The sequence below is a fragment of the Coregonus lavaretus genome (assembly GCF_964263955.1).
Source record: "Coregonus lavaretus genome assembly, chromosome: 37".
In the NCBI taxonomy this organism is placed as follows: Eukaryota; Metazoa; Chordata; class Actinopteri; order Salmoniformes; family Salmonidae; genus Coregonus; species Coregonus lavaretus.
The window spans coordinates 23,464,193-23,484,287 of NC_140024.1; the positions used below are offsets into that span (position 1 = coordinate 23,464,193).

A 20,095-nucleotide genomic window follows, 5' to 3' on the forward strand; every position below is an offset into this window, starting at 1 on the left:
AGTATAGTCAGTAGAGTCAGTCAGCCAGTATAGTCAGTAGAGTCAGACAGCCAGTAGAATCAGTAGAGTCAGTCAGTATAGTCAGTAGAGTCAGTCAGTCAGTAGAGTCAGTCAGCCAGTAGAATCAGTAGAGTGAGTCAGTCAGTCAGTATAGTCAGTAGAGTCAGTCAGCCAGTAGAATCAGTAGAGTCAGTCAGCCAGTAGAGTCAGACAGCCAGTAGAATCAGTAGAGTCAGTCAGTAGAGTCAAGTAGAATCAGTAGAGTGAGTCAGTCAGTATAGTCAGTAGAGTCAGACAGCCAGTAGAATCAGTAGAGTCAGTCAGTCAGTATAGTCAGTAGAGTCAGCCAGTCAGTAGAGTCAGTCAGCCAGTAGAGTCAGTCAGTCAGTATAGTCAGTAGAGTCAGACAGCCAGTAGAATCAGTAGTCAGTCAGTATAGTCAAGTAGAATCAGTAGAGTCAGTCAGTCAGTATAGTCAGTAGAGTCAGACAGCCAGTAGAATCAGTAGAGTCAGTCAGTCAGTATAGTCAGTAGAGTCAGACAGCCAGTAGAATCAGTAGAGTCAGTCAGTCAGTATAGTCAGTAGAGTCAGCCAGTCAGTAGAGTCAGTCAGCCAGTAGAGTCAGTCAGTCAGTATAGTCAGTAGAGTCAGCCAGTCAGTAGAGTCAGTCAGCCAGTAGAGTCAGTCAGTCAGTATAGTCAGTAGAGTCAGACAGCCAGTAGAATCAGTAGTCAGTCAGTATAGTCAAGTAGAATCAGTAGAGTCAGTCAGTCAGTATAGTCAGTAGAGTCAGACAGCCAGTAGAATCAGTAGAGTCAGTCAGTCAGTATAGTCAGTATAGTCAGTCAGCCAGTAGAGTCAGTCAGGCAGTAGAATCAGTAGAGTCAGTCAGTCAGTAGAGTCAGACAGCCAGTAGAATCAGTAGAGTCAGTCAGTCAGTATAGTCAGTAGAGTCAGTCAGTATAGTCAGTCAGCCAGTAGAGTCAGTCAGGCAGTAGAATCAGTAGAGTCAGTCAGTCAGTAGAGTCAGACAGCCAGTAGAATCAGTAGAGTCAGTCAGTCAGTATAGTCAGTAGAGTCAGCCAGTCAGTAGAGTCAGTCAGCCAGTAGAGTCAGTCAGTCAGTATAGTCAGTAGAGTCAGACAGCCAGTAGAATCAGTAGTCAGTCAGTATAGTCAAGTAGAATCAGTAGAGTCAGTCAGTCAGTATAGTCAGTAGAGTCAGACAGCCAGTAGAATCAGTAGAGTCAGTCAGTCAGTATAGTCAGTAGAGTCAGTCAGTATAGTCAGTCAGCCAGTAGAGTCAGTCAGGCAGTAGAATCAGTAGAGTCAGTCAGTATAGTCAGTAGAGTCAGACAGCCAGTAGAATCAGTAGAGTCAGTCAGTCAGTATAGTCAGTAGAGTCAGTCAGTATAGTCAGTCAGCCAGTAGAGTCAGTCAGGCAGTAGAATCAGTAGAGTCAGTCAGTCAGTATAGTCAGTAGAGTCAGTCAGCCAGTAGTCAGTCAGCCAGTAGAGTCAGCCAGTCAGTAGAGTCAGTCAGTCAGTATAGTCAGTAGAGTCAGTCAGCCAGTAGAGTCAGTCAGGCAGTCAGTCAGTCCAACTAGGGACCCCTTTCCTCTGTTTGATGAGGTTCACTCTGGTCAAATAATATGTTTTTTCCCTCAGAATAATAATGCATTTTTCATATTCCCCTTCCTCTGAGCCATACTTTCCTCCCTCCCTCCCTCCCTCCCTCCCTCCGAGCAGGTAATAAAGTGATAGAAGTCAGCATGAAGCCATTGGATATTATCCTGTTTCATCTGGACAGATGGAAAGGCCCTTTCTGCTTTTCCTAGCATTAAGAGGTGATGAGCGAGCGAGCCAAAGACCAGACCTCACACTGACAGACCTGCTGTAGCTAGACAGACCCGAGTTAGCCTGCCTGCATCCTCATGGCTAACTTCCCCTTCCTCACCTCAACTACCTCTCCCCCTCCTCCCCTATCCTCACTGCAGTGCAGTCAAGTCCATTGACCTAACTAACAGTCAACCAACTCACTAAAATACCTCCATTACTGCTTGTAATAAAAACAATATGGTAATTTAGCAAACTTTTCTATTCAAAGTTACTTTTATCATCTTTAAAAATGGGAATATAATAAGTCAAGAAGAGAGTCCAGTAAAGAGGCCAGTAGAGATTCCATAAACAGTAATGTAGTACTTCTTATGAACTGGTGCCTGGAGCTAGGGATCCCTGTTACCGAACCCTCCCCTCCTCTTATGTGCATTTAGCAGTGGCGCTTCCACTGCATTTATTTTTATATATGCCCCAGGAAGACCCCCCCCCCGCAGGAAGACCCAGCTCCCGCTAGACCCCATCCCCCCCAACTCTGCCACCATTGCTGAAAAGAATCCTAGGGGAAACACTGACTATGCATTAACTAACTAACCACAATAAACCTGTATTTTACGCTCAACGTGATTCCACTGTTGTACTCTGTTTATGGAAGGAGGAGGTGGAAAACTCTGTCATTTCTACTCTCTTCCTCTCCTGTCTTTATTCCATCCCTCCATCCGCTCCCTCCAATCAGGCATGGTCTGCAATAAGCGGCTGGATTAGCCGTGATGAGGGACAATTTATACAAACCAGATCATTCATTATCTCTCTCTTTCAACCTCAAAACACACACACATCATGTTTGCGGGGCCCAAGTTTCCTCCACTCCACTCCTAGGTTAAACTCTCCACTCCTAGGGTAAAGGTTTCCACTCCTAGGGTAAAGGTTTCCACTCAATTTCTCAAAATAATGTATCTTAGTCAGTAAGTAACAGCACCCTTGACTCTCCTCCGTGTTTGAACTTGATTCAGTTTGGCCTCTTTCACAAAGCTACAGTGGGCAGGCAGGGACTGGTTCACAGAATGCTGTCACCCTTTCACAGTTTCCATCCTGGAACCCGCCCATCCTTGTGTTTTATTATTGAGAGAGTTAGAGGAGGGAGAGAGGCTAAATAGTGGGTTGTTATAAGTTAAGTTCAACCCAAGCGATTAGTGAAGAGGTCCAGTATGAGTAGAAGGACCGACCACACTCAGAGAGACTCTCTCTTCTTAAGTTACAACACTGAACAGGGCAGGGCTACATATTAACACTGATAAAGACTAGAGACTGAAGAGCCAGGTGTAAGCAGTAGATTGTACTGTGTGGGTGTGTGATGACCTGTGTTTCAGTCAGTAGCAGCAGCCAGATACGCTACCTATCTATCTCTTGGGACGGACAGATACAATCAGAAAAGAGATAGAGATCCGTTATTAGTGGCTCTTGCTCTTGAGCTATGTGTGTATTGTAACACATAACTCAGTAGTAACATTCCATGGATGACAGAAAAAGAGAGGTGCTTTAAATAGTAGAGCAGTGCTAGTGGGCGGGATAGCAGCATGGTGTGGAACGCTCCCCAGGGCTGTAGGAGGCATGTGACTGTTCTTTTCCCAGGTGTTTCTATCTAGTTGGGTCTGACTCTTCCTCCGCTGTCAGTAAATCAGCTATTGGAACCTGTTTGAACTCTAAGTTGCAAGAGGTGATTGGTGATGGTGACGTTCTATCCAGAGCATGTTGAGAAGGGACCTTCCTTACACTCCCGTTGTTCTCTACCCAACAATGGTTACGTTAACATGGAGCTACAGTACCCAAATCAACACAGATCTTGGGTCAACTCACTGGATCCCAACTACAGAGTATTTGCTACTGTGGATATTCTTTGAGCTGTTTAATTTGGATTAACTAAACAGTATTATATATCTGATATAAGACCATTGTGGCAAGAGGACAATTTAAAAAATAATCTGTCCTGATCCTTTGGACTGTTCGACAATGTGAATTATGAGTCAGCTTGTGGGTCAGCAATATTTATTTATCTTATTTATTTTACTTTTATTTTAACAGGGAGTCACCATGGAGACCAACGTCTCTTTTACAAGGGAGCTCTGCATACTGTATACACAATATACTAAATAAAGTAAAATACAATATAATACAAATAATCAAGAAAAACAATCACAATCCTCAGCAAGGATGTCCCCAAGGACTTCCCCCGTGTGTGAGACGCTGTGTGTACAAATCTCTTACCAGGGCCCTTCTCCAGGAATATGACCTTTGATTCGGGGAAGAAGTTGGATCCTGTGATGACTATCTCCTCTCCCCCGCTGACCAGAGAGCTGGTCAGACTGGCCTTCTCTACCTGGGGAAGCTCCTGGGCCGAACGCTGGGCTGGGAGGATAGAGGAGAGCAGAGGAGAGGGGTTTACATAGGCAGCAATGTACATATGAGAAAGATAGAAAGAGACAGAGAAAAAGAGAGATGAGTGAGTGAGAGAGAAAAGGGCTGTGTGTGTGTGTGTATGTGTGTGTGTGCGCATCTGAACAGGATCTGGACACTCACAACACTCTACGGGGATGGATGCAGCCTGTAGAGAGAGAACCTTCCCATTGGTCTGGGGGATGTGAACACGAAACACCACTCGCACACGCGTGTTCTTCCGCCCAATATCCGTCTCCCCCTTCCGCAGCTCAATGTCCGAGTTCCGCAGCTTCAGGATGCCAGCACAGTCAATACTGCAAGAGAGATAGGGAGGGGAGCTAAGCAACACACCCCCGATTGGGTATCAATGAAGACATTAATTAGGCTGAATGGAAGGCTGAATTAATGCCATAACAAACCTTTGCCATCATATTGTGAAAATAATATACATCTGAGTCAAATTACAAAGTGCAAATGCAGTTGTCACGATCTCCTAAGAAGTATGACCAAAGCGCAGCGTTGGGAGTGAACATCTTGACTTTAATAATTCCACACGAGAATACAAAACAAACCACGATCGTGAAGTCCTCAGTGACAACTACTGAACAATGAACAAAAACCCACAACCCCAAGGTGAACAATGACAGTTTAAATATGGCTCCCAATCAGAGATAACGAGCCGACAGCTGACACTCGTTACCACTGATTGGGAGTCACTCAACCAAACACAGAAACAACCAATAACCACCCAACCAACCCAAACACAACAATACTTAACACACTCTGGCTAAAATACCAAGTCCCGGAACCAGAGCGTGACAGTACCCCCCCCTAAAGGCGCGGACTGCGACCGCGCCTCAAAACCCCAAATAGGGGAGGGCTGGGTGGGTGTTGCTCCTCGGAGGCGGCTCCGGCTCCGGGCTTGACCACCACCCTACATAACTCCCCCCGTAATGGCCCCGGTCCAATCCAACCCAGCTGGCTGGATCCAAACTGATGACGCGCACCCCTAGCTTGGCGCGTGAGACAGGGATGGACCGGACCTGGCCGACGATACGCACCCTCGGCTTGGTACGTGGAGCCGGAACGGACCTCCTCAGGTTGACGACTCGCCTCCCTGGCTTGGTGCGAGTAGCAGGAATAGGCTGAACCAGGTTGACGACTCGCCCCCTTAGCCTGGTGCGAGTGGCAGGAACAGTCCGAGTTGGGCCGACGACGCACACCGTAGTCTTGGTGCGTAGAGCAGAGACAGGCCGGGCTGGGCTGGCGACGCACCCCGTAGGCTTGGTGCGGGGCGCAGGAACAGGCCGGGCTGGGCTGGCGAAACGCACCACAGACTTGGTGCGGGGCGCAGGAACAGGCCGAGCTGGGCTGGCGACGCACCCCGTAGGCTTGGTGCGTTGAGCAGGGACATGCCGGGCTGGGCTGGCGAAACGCACCACAGACTTGGTGCGGGGAGCAGGAACGGGCCGAGTCGGGCTGGCGACGCGCACCGTAGGTTCAATGCGAGGAACAGGAACAGACAGAACCGCACTGGGGACACACACCCCTGGCCCTACACGGGGATCAGGAACGGGCCGGACCGGACTGGAAACACACCCCAGTACCTCTCGCCGTGCCTCCACACTTTCCATCCCCTTCGTAACCAGTGGCCCCCTTAAACTGGCGGCCATATCTGCCAACCTCTTGCACTCCTCCGGGCCGTACACCTTCTGCCCCGACGTCGTGAGCCCCCCCCTAAAAATTTTCTGGGGGTCTCTCCTCTCGGTCGACCAGGCCTCTATAGTCCTCTCCCAACCTTCGCTCTTCTGTCTCCACCACTCGTCATCCAGCTCCTGGAAACGCTGCTTGGTCTCGTTGTGGTGGGTTTTTCTGTCACGATCTCCTAAGAAGTATGACCAAAGCGCAGCGTTGGGAGTGAACATCTTGACTTTAATAATTCCACACGAGAATACAAAACAAACCACGATCGTGAAGTCCTCAGTGACAACTACTGAACAATGAACAAAAACCCACAACCCCAAGGTGAACAATGACAGTTTAAATATGGCTCCCAATCAGAGATAACGAGCCGACAGCTGACACTCGTTACCACTGATTGGGAGTCACTCAACCAAACACAGAAACAACCAATAACCACCCAACCAACCCAAACACAACAATACTTAACACACTCTGGCTAAAATACCAAGTCCCGGAACCAGAGCGTGACAGCAGTAAATATGATTTATTAATGCTACAGCTATGAGGGGAAACATCAAATCTAAGACAAAAAAGCTCGGAATTCAGATTATAAATGAAAATCCAGAGCCTTCGAAATAAAAGCCTAAATATATACTGTGGTCAATTTAAATCCATAAATATGGAAATAAAGTGTATTAGAAGCATATTCTGCTTGGTGGGAAATTCTCATTTTCCTGCTGAACTTAACCCTCCTGTTGGTTTGAATTAAGACTAATAAAATCCCTAGCGTATGTATGTATGTATGTATGTATGTATGTATGTATGTATGTATGTATGTATGTATGTATGTATGTATGTGTGTGTGTGTGTGTGTGTGTGTGTGTGTGTGTGTGTGTGTGTGTGTGTGTGTGTGTGTGTGTGTGTGTGTGTGTGTGTATGTATGTATGTATGTATGTATGTATGTATGTATGTATGTCTGGATATTACGATCCTGCATGAACTGTTATTTTTACACTCTCAGGGTCTTCCTCTGAGTAATGTCATCCTTGAGCGACCATGACACCCACCTGGCGGACATATTGTTTTCGGGAAGCAGAGGAATTTCGAGAACTTTGGTGCTGGAGATGATGATCTCCTGGCTGGCAGTGGCCACCGTTTTCCCAGTAATCCGATGCATCTGGTAGAAGGCGTGAGGTCTGAGGTAGCGGTCGTCTGCCGTGCCGATGAACATCTGTAGGTTGACAGGCTTCTCGTTGTAGCCCATCAGCTGAGACAAGACAGAGATATGGAGGGAAGGGGGGGGGGGGGGGATAACTAATTAAAACAAAGACATGAGTATGTAGATAGAGTCCATATGAGCATCGCACTTCCAGGACAATCTGCACATTTCCTTTGCTTCCCAATGCCCACTTTTCTCTTTTCTGGAGCGAGTCTAGCCTAAATGTCAGCTTGAAACGTTCAAGTGAAAACCCCAGTAAGTCAGACATTTCTGGCAGGATCTCTGGAGATTCATCTGGATCTATCTGCTTGGCCTCCAACCAGGTCAACACACACACACACATACGCACGTTCTCCTCCTCTAACTAAAGACCCTTATCATTTCCCCCATCTACTCTCTGTCTTAATAGGGATCCCAACCTGCATGTGCACAATTACCTCCAAAATCCCTTCTGCAGAGGAACCACCATCTCCGACCTTAGTCCAGTTCCGAGACAAACCCCCAACAGGTCGTAGCTACCCAAAAAGACCAAGCCAAAAAACGAGGAGACACGTTTTCAAAACACGAGAGAGAAAGGAGAAAGAACAGTGAGTGAAAAAAATTATAATCTTGAAAGACATACTTTGGTGCACCACAGTACCAGAAAAAATGTGCCTACAACTTTACTGAATGGAGTGCAAGCTTGGAAAAACAAGTCACCACGGATATGATCTTCAACTCATTCTGTGTGGTCTATCGTGCACCTTTTAAAGCAACTTTTATTGGTGAAGCTGCGGTTTTGGGTTCTAGACTAAACCTGTCAGTGAAATTGCCAACCAACGCCCATGACCCTGATCCAGCTGTGATGCCAGTGCCAGCTTGGCCTGAGCCCTGGGCAGCCGCTCTCCTCCTTGGCTCTTTCAGGAACCAAAATGGCCACCAGCCTGCCATGCAGGTGAGAGGCCCTCTCCTCCATCCTCTCCTCAGAGGGACAGAGAAAACACCGGCCACACAATCCCACTACTGTTAGGAATGTTGTGCTTGGCAGGGGCCGTGCCGGCAGGATGGTACCCCCTCCACCACCACCTCCCCCCGACACACCTCCCCGACCCAGCCAACCCCTGGCCCCACTGCAGCTGGAGGGTGAACCCTGCTCCCCACCCTGCATCACACACACACACACACACACACACACACACACACACACACACACACACACACACACACACACACACACACACACACACACACACACACACACACACACACACACACACACACACACACACACACACACACACACACACACACACACCGGCATTACCGTTTGGGAAAAGAGAGAAAACGGTCAGGTGTGGAAGGAGGGAAGGAGAAAAAGAGAGAAAAGAAAGGAGAGGGGGGTTTGAGGGTGGGAGTTGTCATTATGCGGTTGGTTCCCAGAGCAACAGCAGCCAAAACAGTGAAATTATGGTCTGGATGGAAACAAGTGTACCTGAGAAACACCAACCACTAAAAATCACATGCAGCTTGGTTTCAAAATATTTACTTTCTCTGAAACCAATTATTGGACTTCCTTTTCCTTTCCATCTCCAACTGAAAGCTGCACTGTGGTGGTGTGTACCCGCTTAAATGGAAGAGATCCTACCAGACACTCCATTGGTTTTTATTTAATTTTCAGACTATTTTCTCTCTGACTAAAACACATAGATGGGATCCAGCGGGGTCAGAATAGAGGTATGGGGGCCTGTTGGGGTCAGACAGAGCCAGTGGAAACGATGTGTTGTGTTTAGAGGTCTGGGAGAGAAGACGAGTCCCCTGGGTATCAGGGTGGTAAAGACCTCTACACCTCTACTACCATAACACTGAAGACAGGAGCAGGGTTCTAATTAGCTTAAAGCCTCAGTGTTCTGGACAGGGGTAGGGAGGTGAGGTAGCCGAGACACAACGTCTGCAAGACGATGCTGGTCAGGGGCCTTGTTTACGCAGTGAACACTAACCCACCCCCTCTCCCTGACCTCTAACCTCTGTGTGTGTACGTATGTGTGTGTGTGTGTGTGAGTGAAAGGGGGCAGGGTTTAGGATGACCTGGCTCCTCATAGGCCTAGTTACAGGTTACAACACCCGGCTGGTCTGGTCTGGCTGGTTAATTCATCTTCAGGGTGGCTGGCAAAAAACAAAAAAACAAAAAAAAAACAAGCCCAGCAGCTGCCCACTGCAGCCCTGCCTGGCTCAACTCAACCAGGTTAGGTCACTCTCCTCTCTGCTTTGCAGCTCCACCTATTTATACAGGCAGGCACATCTAGGAAAGCACCAGCAACACATGGAGACCTTTACACAGAGTATGGGTGATTACACCTGTTCTGTTTCATTTGGACTTCATTCTTGTTTCTTAATCTTTCAACACACGGCAAACACCTTACAGCTGAGCAGTAGGCCTGCTTCCAATTTCAATTCAAGGTTGATGTGGTACTGGACAATTTGTCTCAGTTAGAATTTCCAGTTCCACAATGTATTGTTCATGCTGAAGTACTGGGTGCTTACTAATCAAATGCACCCACTGCTTTAATGAACAAAAACCAAAGTGTGTTGATCTGTTATTGCATGCATTAGAACAATGGCACATGGCCTTTAAGTAAAGAGCACATAAGAGCACATGGCAGAGGGCCACACACAGGCTTCGGTTTGAACTTAAAGGGACAGGAAAAGCCCCCTAAAGTCATTCCTAGCTGGATGTCTTGGAAGTGTGTGTGCCCTCTAAGTCTGCTCCTGTTGGGCCTACGGGCTACAGGCTGATACCTAGGAGACCATCTGACTCCTCCCTGACACTGCCCTGACTACGCTAAGAGGCTTTTGGATGGCCGGGACGAAGTGTGCGAGGTCACATCCCTGTCTCGCTGTGACACACACACGCACACACACTCACACTTCGGACAATCAGCCTCAGAGGCAGTGCCATTTCGCCCATCGAAACAAAGCCAGAGTCAGGGATAGGGCCTGTGGCATCCACAACACATTGGCACCCTGATGAGCGGACAGGGTTGGTGAACAGTCCAGCCTAGTAATGGATTAGTTCTTCAGAGCTTTTAAAGAGAGGAAGAGAGGTGCACTAATGGCCTCTTACAGCTGCAAATAGGAGAACTAGCATTGATTTAACCCTACCTGAGTACAGAAACACAGCTGTTATAGTGTTATTAATGTTGTCCCTACAGGCCTACTCTTTATAGTGGAAGTCACTAACATTGTCCCTACTGGTTTAGTCTTTGTAGGGTACCGGGTGAGACTAGCAGAAATGTAAAGCCTCGTAAGAAATAGAGTGCAACGAATCTCTGAGACAATGGATGTGCGGACTCTGACTGCAACTCAAAATGTCAAAAAAGCTTTTTGGGCAATTGAATATATTAAGATGTGCTGAAAGTAGTTTATACGATCAACATGACATCCTGTATAATATCCCTCTATTATGGGGTCATCCTCAAGCCCTAGAGAACCATATCAACGTGAAATACATCTAATAACTAACTAGTGATAATTATCCATCTATATTATCATTACAATAACCTGTGGTTGTAAACAAAACCTTAATCCTACTTTCAAAAAGCTCAAAGTCATTAGGCTTGGTTTTATGGGTGCCTTCCGGTCTGTCATTACTAGTATAGATATGGAAAGCGGACTATGGAAGTGAGTGCAGACAGACTGAGGGAGTGTGTGTGTGTGTGTGTGTGTGTGTGTGTGTGTGTGTGGCGTTGTAATGTTCATTCACTGTTCACAGCACACCATGTGTGTTCCAGACATGATTTAGCGACTTGATGTTTCTGTGAAACTGTGACAGCGTGGGGGGGGAGGAAGAGAGAGAGAGGGGGGAGGGAGGGACGTGAAAAGCACTACAGCACGAAACGTGGTCAGAAATCAAGTATTGTTATTGTTTTGTGAAACCATGTTTCGCGCTGTGGTGCTTTTCGCGTCTCTAAACAAACTACTTTGAACACATAAAATACTTTGAACACGTGCAGCTCATCCTTGAGTATAACTTTCTGTAAAGATATCCTACTACACAAAGGCCTCTCAGTCTCTAGAGTCTACAACACGAGGCTCAGGTCTGGTAGTGAGCCACCATATTGTCAAATGAAATAATACAGGAAGTAAAACTGATTAGGGTCTGAAAAATACCTACTTCAGCACTCCCAGTGAGTCAACACCACACTGTCAAACAGAACAGAAACAGAAGACAGAGCCGACTAATTTAGCAACATCTGACATTTAAAGCTACATCCAAAATAACTATTTTCTTTGCGGTTTCCGTTTTTCAGTCCCAACATCATAGCAAGGCTAGGCTACACCTTTCAGTCCCAACATCATAGCAAGGCTAGGCTACACCTTTCAGTCCCAACATCATAGCAAGGCTAGGCTACACCTTTCAGTCCCAACATCATAGCAAGGCTAGGCTACACCTTTCAGTCCCAACATCATAGCAAGGCTAGGCTACACCTTTCAGTCCCAACATCATAGCAAGGCTAGGCTACACCTTTCAGTCCCAACATCATAGCAAGGCTAGGCTACACCTTTCAGTCCCAACATCATAGCAAGACTAGGCTACACCTTTCAGTCCCAACATCATAGCAAGGCTAGGCTACACCTTTCCAAATACTGTAATGCGCAAAGTGTTATGTAAACACATAACACATGCAAGGGCGAATAAGCAAAAAATACACACACACATACACGTAGACACACGCAGAGTAGACACACACAGACACACACATGCATGCACACACACACACACACACACACACACACACACACACACGCACCCTCTGCCTGCTTGTTTCACATTCCTCGCCTCACATCCCCCACCAAATCCATGGTTGGTGTGAAATACTATGGGAGGGTGGTCTCTGCACTTTCTTAACCTCCTCAAATCCTCTGGGACCAGATGGTCAATAAGACCTGATGGATCATGTCAATCAGTAGTCATATTAAACCTGCTGACATTAATACCAGTCACATGTCTGACACACGCCGCACTGCTGCTGCTGGATATAGGTCTGCATCCCAAAAGGCACCCTATTCCCTACATAGTGCAGTAAGTGCACTACTTTCAACCAGGGCTCTGGTCGAAAGCATGTCGCTATGTAGGGACTATAATGCCATTTGGAACACAACCATAGGCTGCCTGCTAGGTTACCTAAATATAAAACTGCTGGATACCGTTACAGATTCAGGTCTAAATAAAGAGGCTTATTTTGGTTCTCAGTGGCATCTGTTCCACTGATCCAGTATTAGAAGAGAAAACAGCCTGGCCAGCGGGGCCCGGAGAGAAGAGGGTGACATGCAACAAGGAGAAATGTAAAACAGCCCCGGTCTCAAATGTTTGACATTTGCAAAAATGAAAAGGCAAAACACAAGTGTTGAGGGATGGGTTGGGTTGGGGCTAGGGCTGGGCGAAGTCCCACCAACAGAAGCGTAGCCCGCCAAACTTCACAGTGAGAGCGGCATGTTTCATCATGCCTAAATCCACCCTCCCTCCCCTTTCCTCCACACCCCCTTCAGCTCCGACCCTCTACCTCCCTCCCTATTGTAACACAACACTTTCTTTAGGCGCATGCCTCTGCCAAGTTGTTTCCCTGTGTTTCTCTGGTGTTGCCATGGCAAGGCTCTGTGCATGTGTATTTGAGTGTGTGTATATATGAGTGCATTCTCACACTGGTGTAAACAGCCCTTAGAGGGTGTGTGTGTGTGTGTGTGTGTGTGTGTGTGTGTGTGTGTGTGTGTGTGTGTGTGTGTGTGTGTGTGTGTGTGTGTATATATGTGTGTGTGTGTGTGTGTGTGTGTGTGTGTGTGTAAGAGAGAGATGTAGGAGCGGGAACAGCGGTGGTCAAGGTCATGGGCGGCTTCTGGCCCATGACGTCCAGTGGTGTCTGGGCCCACGGACGCGCACAGCCCTGTTCACATACAGGCCTGTAGCCAGCACACCAGGGCCCAGACAGCCGTTTGTTTAAACAAGGTCAATATACACACACAGAGCAGAGCAACGTCTACTGTATCCTCAGCTAGAGTATGGTTCTGCAGGTCTGCTCAAAGCTCAGTCTCTCTTTCCCCTTTCCCTCTCCCCTCTACTTAAAGCTGAAGGTCTCTCTCCCCCTCCCCTCTCTCTCTCCCTCTCTCTCTCTCTCCATGGGAAACATATTTATGTTTACATATGTTTACATTGCCAAAGCAAGTGAAATAAATAAAAGTGAAATAAACAATCAAAAATGAACAGTAAACATTACTCTCTCGCTCTCTCTTTCTCTCCCACCCCCCAGTTCCCTCACTGTACACTAACCCTGATTACATGAAATGAGAGCGGAGCCTCACAGCCTACATCATGTTTACATCAAATAGAGCCTGGGGCAGGACAACAGCTCCGGTCGGTTCACACAGTGCAAACTGCAGAGCAGAGCAGAGCAGAGGAGAGCAGAGGAGAGGAGAGCGTCGCATGTCTCCCTCTTTATTACACATCCACACCTATTGAAAGAGTCAACAAAGGCATGCCACAACAACACAGAGGAATAAAGACTACACACAGTGGAGCAGAGGAGCACTGGTGTAGAAAAGTGACAACGCAGCAAGGCACATGCTTTATTATGTGACAAAAGCTGATGGTTATGTTGTATAGAAATAGAACCACAGCTAGTCGCTGGTAGTCAGAGAGGGGGTTCGTGATGTATCACAATCATTCTGTGTGGCCAGAGAGGGAAACATAATGCGCTCTTGGACAGCCTCAGCCCATCTTGCCTTTCAAATCCCATTATCGGACACCATGGCCTCATTAAGAGTTATTAAAAAGGCTGAACGTTAAAGACTAAATGCAAGGGCTGCAATATAAAACATGTTATATTTAGAAACTTAGCCTTAATGTTTTTGTTTACAGAAGCCTTTTACCTAATAATACTGTAAAAGTGTGTATGTGTATGTGTGTGTGTACGTACGTGTGTGTGTGTGTACGTGTGTGTGTACGTGTGTGTGTGTGTGTGTGTGTGTGTGTGTGTGTGTGTGTACGTGTGTGTGTACGTGTGTGTGTGTGTGTGTGTGTATCCTGCCTGCATGCGTGTTTCCCTGTATCCATGGCCCACTGTGTAACACTGTGGATCTCCTTCTCTTTGTGTCGAAGCAGCAAGCGCACAATTAGGCCGGTTAAATACGCACACAGATTCCTAAGCCAGAGGCTTTGGACTTACCCGTCTCCTAGCAACAGGTGTGCCTTACAATTATGGTCTGCCTGCCCAGCAGTTAGGCTAGCCCCTGAGGAGAAGCCCTAGCTTAGCCTAGCATAACCCAGGCTGTTTACATAAGAACAGCTTAGCTTAGCATAGCCTAGCGTGGTATCCACTGGAATAAGCAGCATTCCACACAGAACCCAGTGGTATGAATCACCTCTGTCCAAACAGTGCCATGTAAACAGTGTCACATTGTTTCGCTTTTGTTTGTCTGGCTACTGTAGGTTTTAGTTAGAAGATTACTGTTATGACATGCAGACCCATGGCTTTCTTTCTGTTGCACTCTATGGTTTATTTTGGGGGGGAGACACGGACTGAGGAGACTTTTCATTTTTGACTCCCTTATATTACTCATTAACTTATGGTAGGAGATGTATGTGCATGTAAGTCCATGGGAACAGTTTGGTGGCTGTTTGATCACAGTGTGGATAAGATCAGTTAGTCTTGCATGTTCCTCTCATTTAAATGACGCTGCCCTGCCTGATAACCTGGTGACCCTTGGGGTTATGGGAAGGAGACCCTGTAGCTAGCGACCATTCTTGAACTTTCAAATCTACTACACAATATGGGGGATAAAATAAAACCACTAATTTACGATGAGGCCCCTCAAGCAAACAAACGCCTGTTGCTCAAACTAGGTGAGCTGCATTATCAGTGTAGTACTAGTCCTATATAGTGGCATGCCTTAAAGCTGCATTTCTTTTACTTTGGTTTGCAGCAAGTCAACATACAGCAGTAAAAGCATGTATCATGACAGTAACAGTCTCCTGAGTGGCGCAGTGGTCTAAGGCACTGCATCGCAGTGCTAGCTGTGCCACTAGAGATCCTGGTTCGAATCCAGGCTCTGTCGCAGCCGGCCGCGACTGGGAGACTCATGGGCGGCGCACAATTGGCCTAGCGTTGTCCAGGGTAGGGGAGGGAATGGCCGGCAGGGATGTAGCTCAGTTGATAGAGCATGGCGTTTGCAACGCCAGGGTTGTGGGTTCGATTCCCACGGGGGACCAGTTTAAAAAATAAAAATAAAAATAACAACAAAAAAATATGTATTCACTAACTGTAAGTCGCTCTGGATAAGAGCGTCTGCTAAATGACTAAAATGTAAATGTAAATGTAACAGAAAACAGAGACAAGTCCACCTTTCCCTTTCAGGTGGTGGGAGGACCAGGATATTTTAACAGCTTCCCGCCTCAGGGACACAACCTCTACCATTATAACTGCTCATCTGTGGCCCACTGTGATCAGAGAAAACAACAGACAAAGCCTGGCTGGCTTCTGCCATATAAACTGGGCTCTGTCAAAGAGAGTCTAGAAAAAGAGAGAGATAATAGGGGGAAAAGCCAGCAAGCGCTTCAGGAACAGGACCGGTACAATTAGCATAAAGCAGATACAGTAGCATGAATAATGTAGGCTGGCTGGCTGAGGGGGAGACACGCACGCACACACACACACACACTCAGACACCCTGTCTGTCCTTCTCCTGCCCTGCAGCAGCTTACCCTTTCTAGGTTATGCTACCTGACCCGAGCCTGAAGGGCCCCAACATTATACATCAGGTTAAGGCCCGTTTTTTCATCTACCAGGGTACGGGCCGGGCTTGGGTATTATTTTCAAGAATGATTAAATTGATCACTAACATTTTGAAGCTGAGCCATTTGCTCCCTCCTGCTCTGCTGTGCAGGGTCTCTGTACAGTCATATCTTACTATCATAACATGGTGTCAGAAGTGCTTCAACCTCTTATAAAATATAAAACCAGAACATTGTCCGAGTCGACAGGAGATATTATTTCACAGAAAATAATAATATTCCGTACGTTTTGGTAGTAGTTTAGAGTAACGAAAAGTTGCTAGCTAACAGCTCTACCACGTCTCGTGAGCAGCCCAAGCTGGGGCGTTGCTATGGATACTCACACACGCAGACAGCGCATGGAGCAGATGCAGTGCAGTGCAGGGACGGAGCAGGGGAACAGACAAAGATGAGCAGCTCATGAAGAAATGTATTTCTGATTTTGGGTTCAGGCAGGGCCTTAAATTTGTCAGAAGCAAATCGGGCCCGGGTAGGGTAGGGCATGGGTAGGGCTCGGGATTCAATTTCCTGCCTGTGCAGGGCTCTACCATGGACCCCTTCCCAGTGTCATGCTCTTGTTTCTGTTGACATAGCAGCTCTGTGGCTCCTTGATCTGGGGTGTGTGTGTGTGTGTGTGTGTGTGTGTGTGTGTGTGTGTGTGTGTCTTGATATAGACAACAAACACAACAGTCACAAAAGGAAGCTGGCCACACTACGGCCAGATGGCAGTCATTGCGTCAGTTGATGACATCACGAGTCCCAACACCTGAGTCAGTGGACCCCACAGGAAGACTGGCGCTCCCATGGAGCCATTGAGAGCAGAAGGATGCAGTGACACACTGAGACACTGAGGGACCAATGTCCTCCTACGTCTAGGGACTATAGGCTTAGTTACAGACCTACACCTGGAGGGAAAAGGCTGTTAGTCAGTCTGTTGTTAACCTAGTGACTGACCCTTGATGACTCATCCCTATTCACCAGGGCCTGCTGTATATTCACTGATATAGGATCAGTTTTGCCTTTTACATCATGAATTCATAATGAATACGATTTTCTGGACCGTTGGGGACCTGGTCCTAGATCAGCACTTCTTACCTGAGACTTTTTGTAAATACTCTAGCAGCACATTGTGTCTTGGACCTGTATCAGTAAGGCAGGTGTTTAGGTTGTAATAAAAACAACAGTGTTTCTGTGAAAACAACTATAATAGGACAGCCTCTTGGTCACACGGTGTTAAAGGGGGCATGAAACAGAGTGTCAACAGAGAAACAATGAGGAGGTTCTGTTTAGTAAACAAGGACAACACCACTAGACCTGCCTGACCAGAGATGATATCATCTATCCTCACATGCTCCTAGTGTTACACTGGTCTGGTGCCCCATAACACACATGAAGACAAGACACACACACAAAAACACACACACACACACACACACACAAAGACAAAGCGAGGAGCGATACAAAAAAAAGAAGGAATGAAATTATCTTATAGCCAAATAGCTCCCTTCTGGACTAGGAATGAGGGCAAACACAGCCAATGCCCGTATGGGTTCAACATTTTGAAAGCTAAATTATGCATCGTCACACATGGTGGGGTATAATGAGGTGTTGCAGTTGGAGGGGTTGCAGTTGGAATGGTTCAACATTAGCTCTGACTGATGGAGGAACAGGACCCAGTCTGTATAACTAGCCCTGAGATGAGAGTTGGCATAGTTTTTAAGAAAATATGCTGTATGGAACAACTGGTCAACAACATTTGCATCAAAATAACCAATGATGACAACCCCAGTGAAAGATTTAACAAATGAGCGGTTCTGGAGACCAAACTGTGGTCTTACTCTGGTCCACATTCTTAAAGGTCACTTCAATTAGAGTATGACATTGGGGTTGCTGTGGGTACCAGCGTATAGTTCCATTAAAACCCCAACTAAAAGATTATCCTGAGGGAGTGGACTGGAATGACAAGCCGTCTCCTGGCTCCTATAAGGGGGGTATTGTTGGGTTATGCACACACACACTCCAAGCAGGGGCATTGTTGGGTTACACAACAGTGGTCATGGCCCATGATGCCATCCGCCTGGCTTCAGTCACCACACAAAGGATCCCTGTCCCATGAGCATAAAATATTCACCCGCTGCCTGGCTCTGCTCTGGTTGTCAGCTGGATAACAGAACGGGAGCCCTGGGTCAGGAATGTTGCGCTACATAGGTACTGTAACAGACCTCGGTTCAAATAGTATTCAAAATCTTTCAAATACTTGGGAGCCTTTTCTTGAGCCTGCCTGGAGTTGAGTTGTAGTTAGGCAGGGTCTGCACCTTTGGAACTTGTCCTTTGTAGCTCAGTTGGTAGAGCATGGCACTTGTAATGCCATGGTAGTGGGTTCAATTCCCGGGACCACCCATACGTAAGATGTATGCAAGCATGACTGTAAGTCACTTTGGATAAAAGCATTTGCTAAATGGCATATATTACTATTATATTATTATTGGTTTCACTGCTCCAGCTCTGAGGCTCACTCTGCCTCAGTGTCCAGGGGTTTCACATGACAGACAAACTAATTGGGCTTCGGTGACGGTGACACCGATGATGTATCCTGCCCTGCTTGGCATGCCTGCTGCAGCAGCTTACCTTTCTACCTGTACAGAGGGAGGGGTGGGGCGGTCATTGTCTGATAATACTTACACGCTCACCAGGTAAACTGAGACACTTCTCTGTAGTTTAATTCACTAGCATTGGCTGCCGTAAACCTAGACGGCTATATAAATTGATGAATTGACAGTTGAGGTACTGCATGCTGTGACCGTCCCAGTCTTGGCACCAGTCCTGATTCTACAAGGCACGGGCTGTCTATCAATCTGAATGAGGTCTGTCACTGTCAGTATAGATGCAGGTCACCTCCTGAACTGAACTGAGCTGCCCTACCTTTGTAGTTTACATCAGAGAGTTTCTCAAGTTCTACTTCCTGCGTCCAGGTTGCCACGCCAACACCATGGTTACGTGACTAAGGTGATAGTTTCCCTGGTGGTATAGGTTAGATTCGGAAAGGTTTACCTTATGTAACACAATGCAGGGCAGTCAGGCATCATGCTAACAGATTGGCACAACAAACTGGCCATGACCTACACTAGGACCTAAAGAGCCATTTGACCTGTGTTTTGCCAGTTATTAGGTGTGGTTGGTTACACCAGCTGGTAATAACTTTGGTTATTCTGATTTCTATGGGTTATTCATTGACCATGCACTAGGCCAGTGAATTAGTGAGGAAGGTCCACCCGCCTAGCTCAGTAGCTCTTTTGTTTTGCACCCAGCCTAAAACAGTTTGGCTTCTATTGGTTTCAATGAACAATGTTGATGCCAGGGGCCTTTGAGCCCTGTCTGGAAAACAATCTAGGGGAAAGACTACAATAAGCTATATGTCTTACCTTGACAACAGGGTGACCGCCCGATGAGGCTTTGATCGCCCCTCTGCTTCCCTCTGTCTCGTAGTGCGCTCGGTGGTGGGCCTTGGGGTGCACCTCGATCTTCAGCTCGTACTGGCCAAACTGGTGGGGCAGGGGCCAGTCCAGGGGGGGCAGGGATGAGGTCCTGGGGACAAACCGATACATAAGACAATAAGGGTACTGTTGGTCTGGATAACAACAAGATACAGATCACCTAGGCGATATCTATGAAGCGCTGTGACTACATACTCATCCTATGGATAACAAAAAGACTATAATCAGAGATTTAGGTCTAACATATTAGCCAGCTGGGACAGGTTAGAGCTAGCTAAACCGTCTGGATTCATTCAAACCTGCCTTGGCAGCACAGTACAGTACCTCTGTTTACAAACTACTGCCAGGCCAGCACACCCACATATCTTATTCTGAGAACTAAGAGCATCTACTTGTAAGATGAGTCAATTTGAGCATACAGAACCACTCAACTATCGCAATTGTATTTGGTCAGGGAAAAGAGGTTGTGCGTTTAAATACGCTACTGAAATGTAGGTTTGACTGCCCTTAATCAAAGATAATAAGTACATAGAAGAACCAATGGAAGAACCAATGGAAAAACCAATGGAAGAACCAATGCAATGACACATTATGTATGCTAATATACTGTAAAGAAGTGAGAGCACAA

General features: G+C 46.9%; 1 protein-coding gene across 1 annotated transcript in view; it reads right to left on the bottom strand.

Annotated features, from left to right (window-relative positions):
* The window catches only part of LOC311111850 (nuclear factor of activated T-cells, cytoplasmic 3-like), a 59,821-nt gene that overhangs the window by 6,219 nt on the left and 33,507 nt on the right, over positions 1 to 20,095 (bottom strand). Inside the window, exons 3-6 of the mRNA XM_084154751.1 lie at positions 19,396 to 19,558; positions 7,022 to 7,221; positions 4,413 to 4,609; positions 4,101 to 4,241 (exon numbers count right to left, since the gene is read on the bottom strand). Coding sequence (XP_084010877.1) covers positions 4,101 to 4,241; positions 4,413 to 4,609; positions 7,022 to 7,221; positions 19,396 to 19,558 — 701 coding nt within the window. The remainder of the gene's footprint in view (positions 1 to 4,100; positions 4,242 to 4,412; positions 4,610 to 7,021; positions 7,222 to 19,395; positions 19,559 to 20,095) is intronic.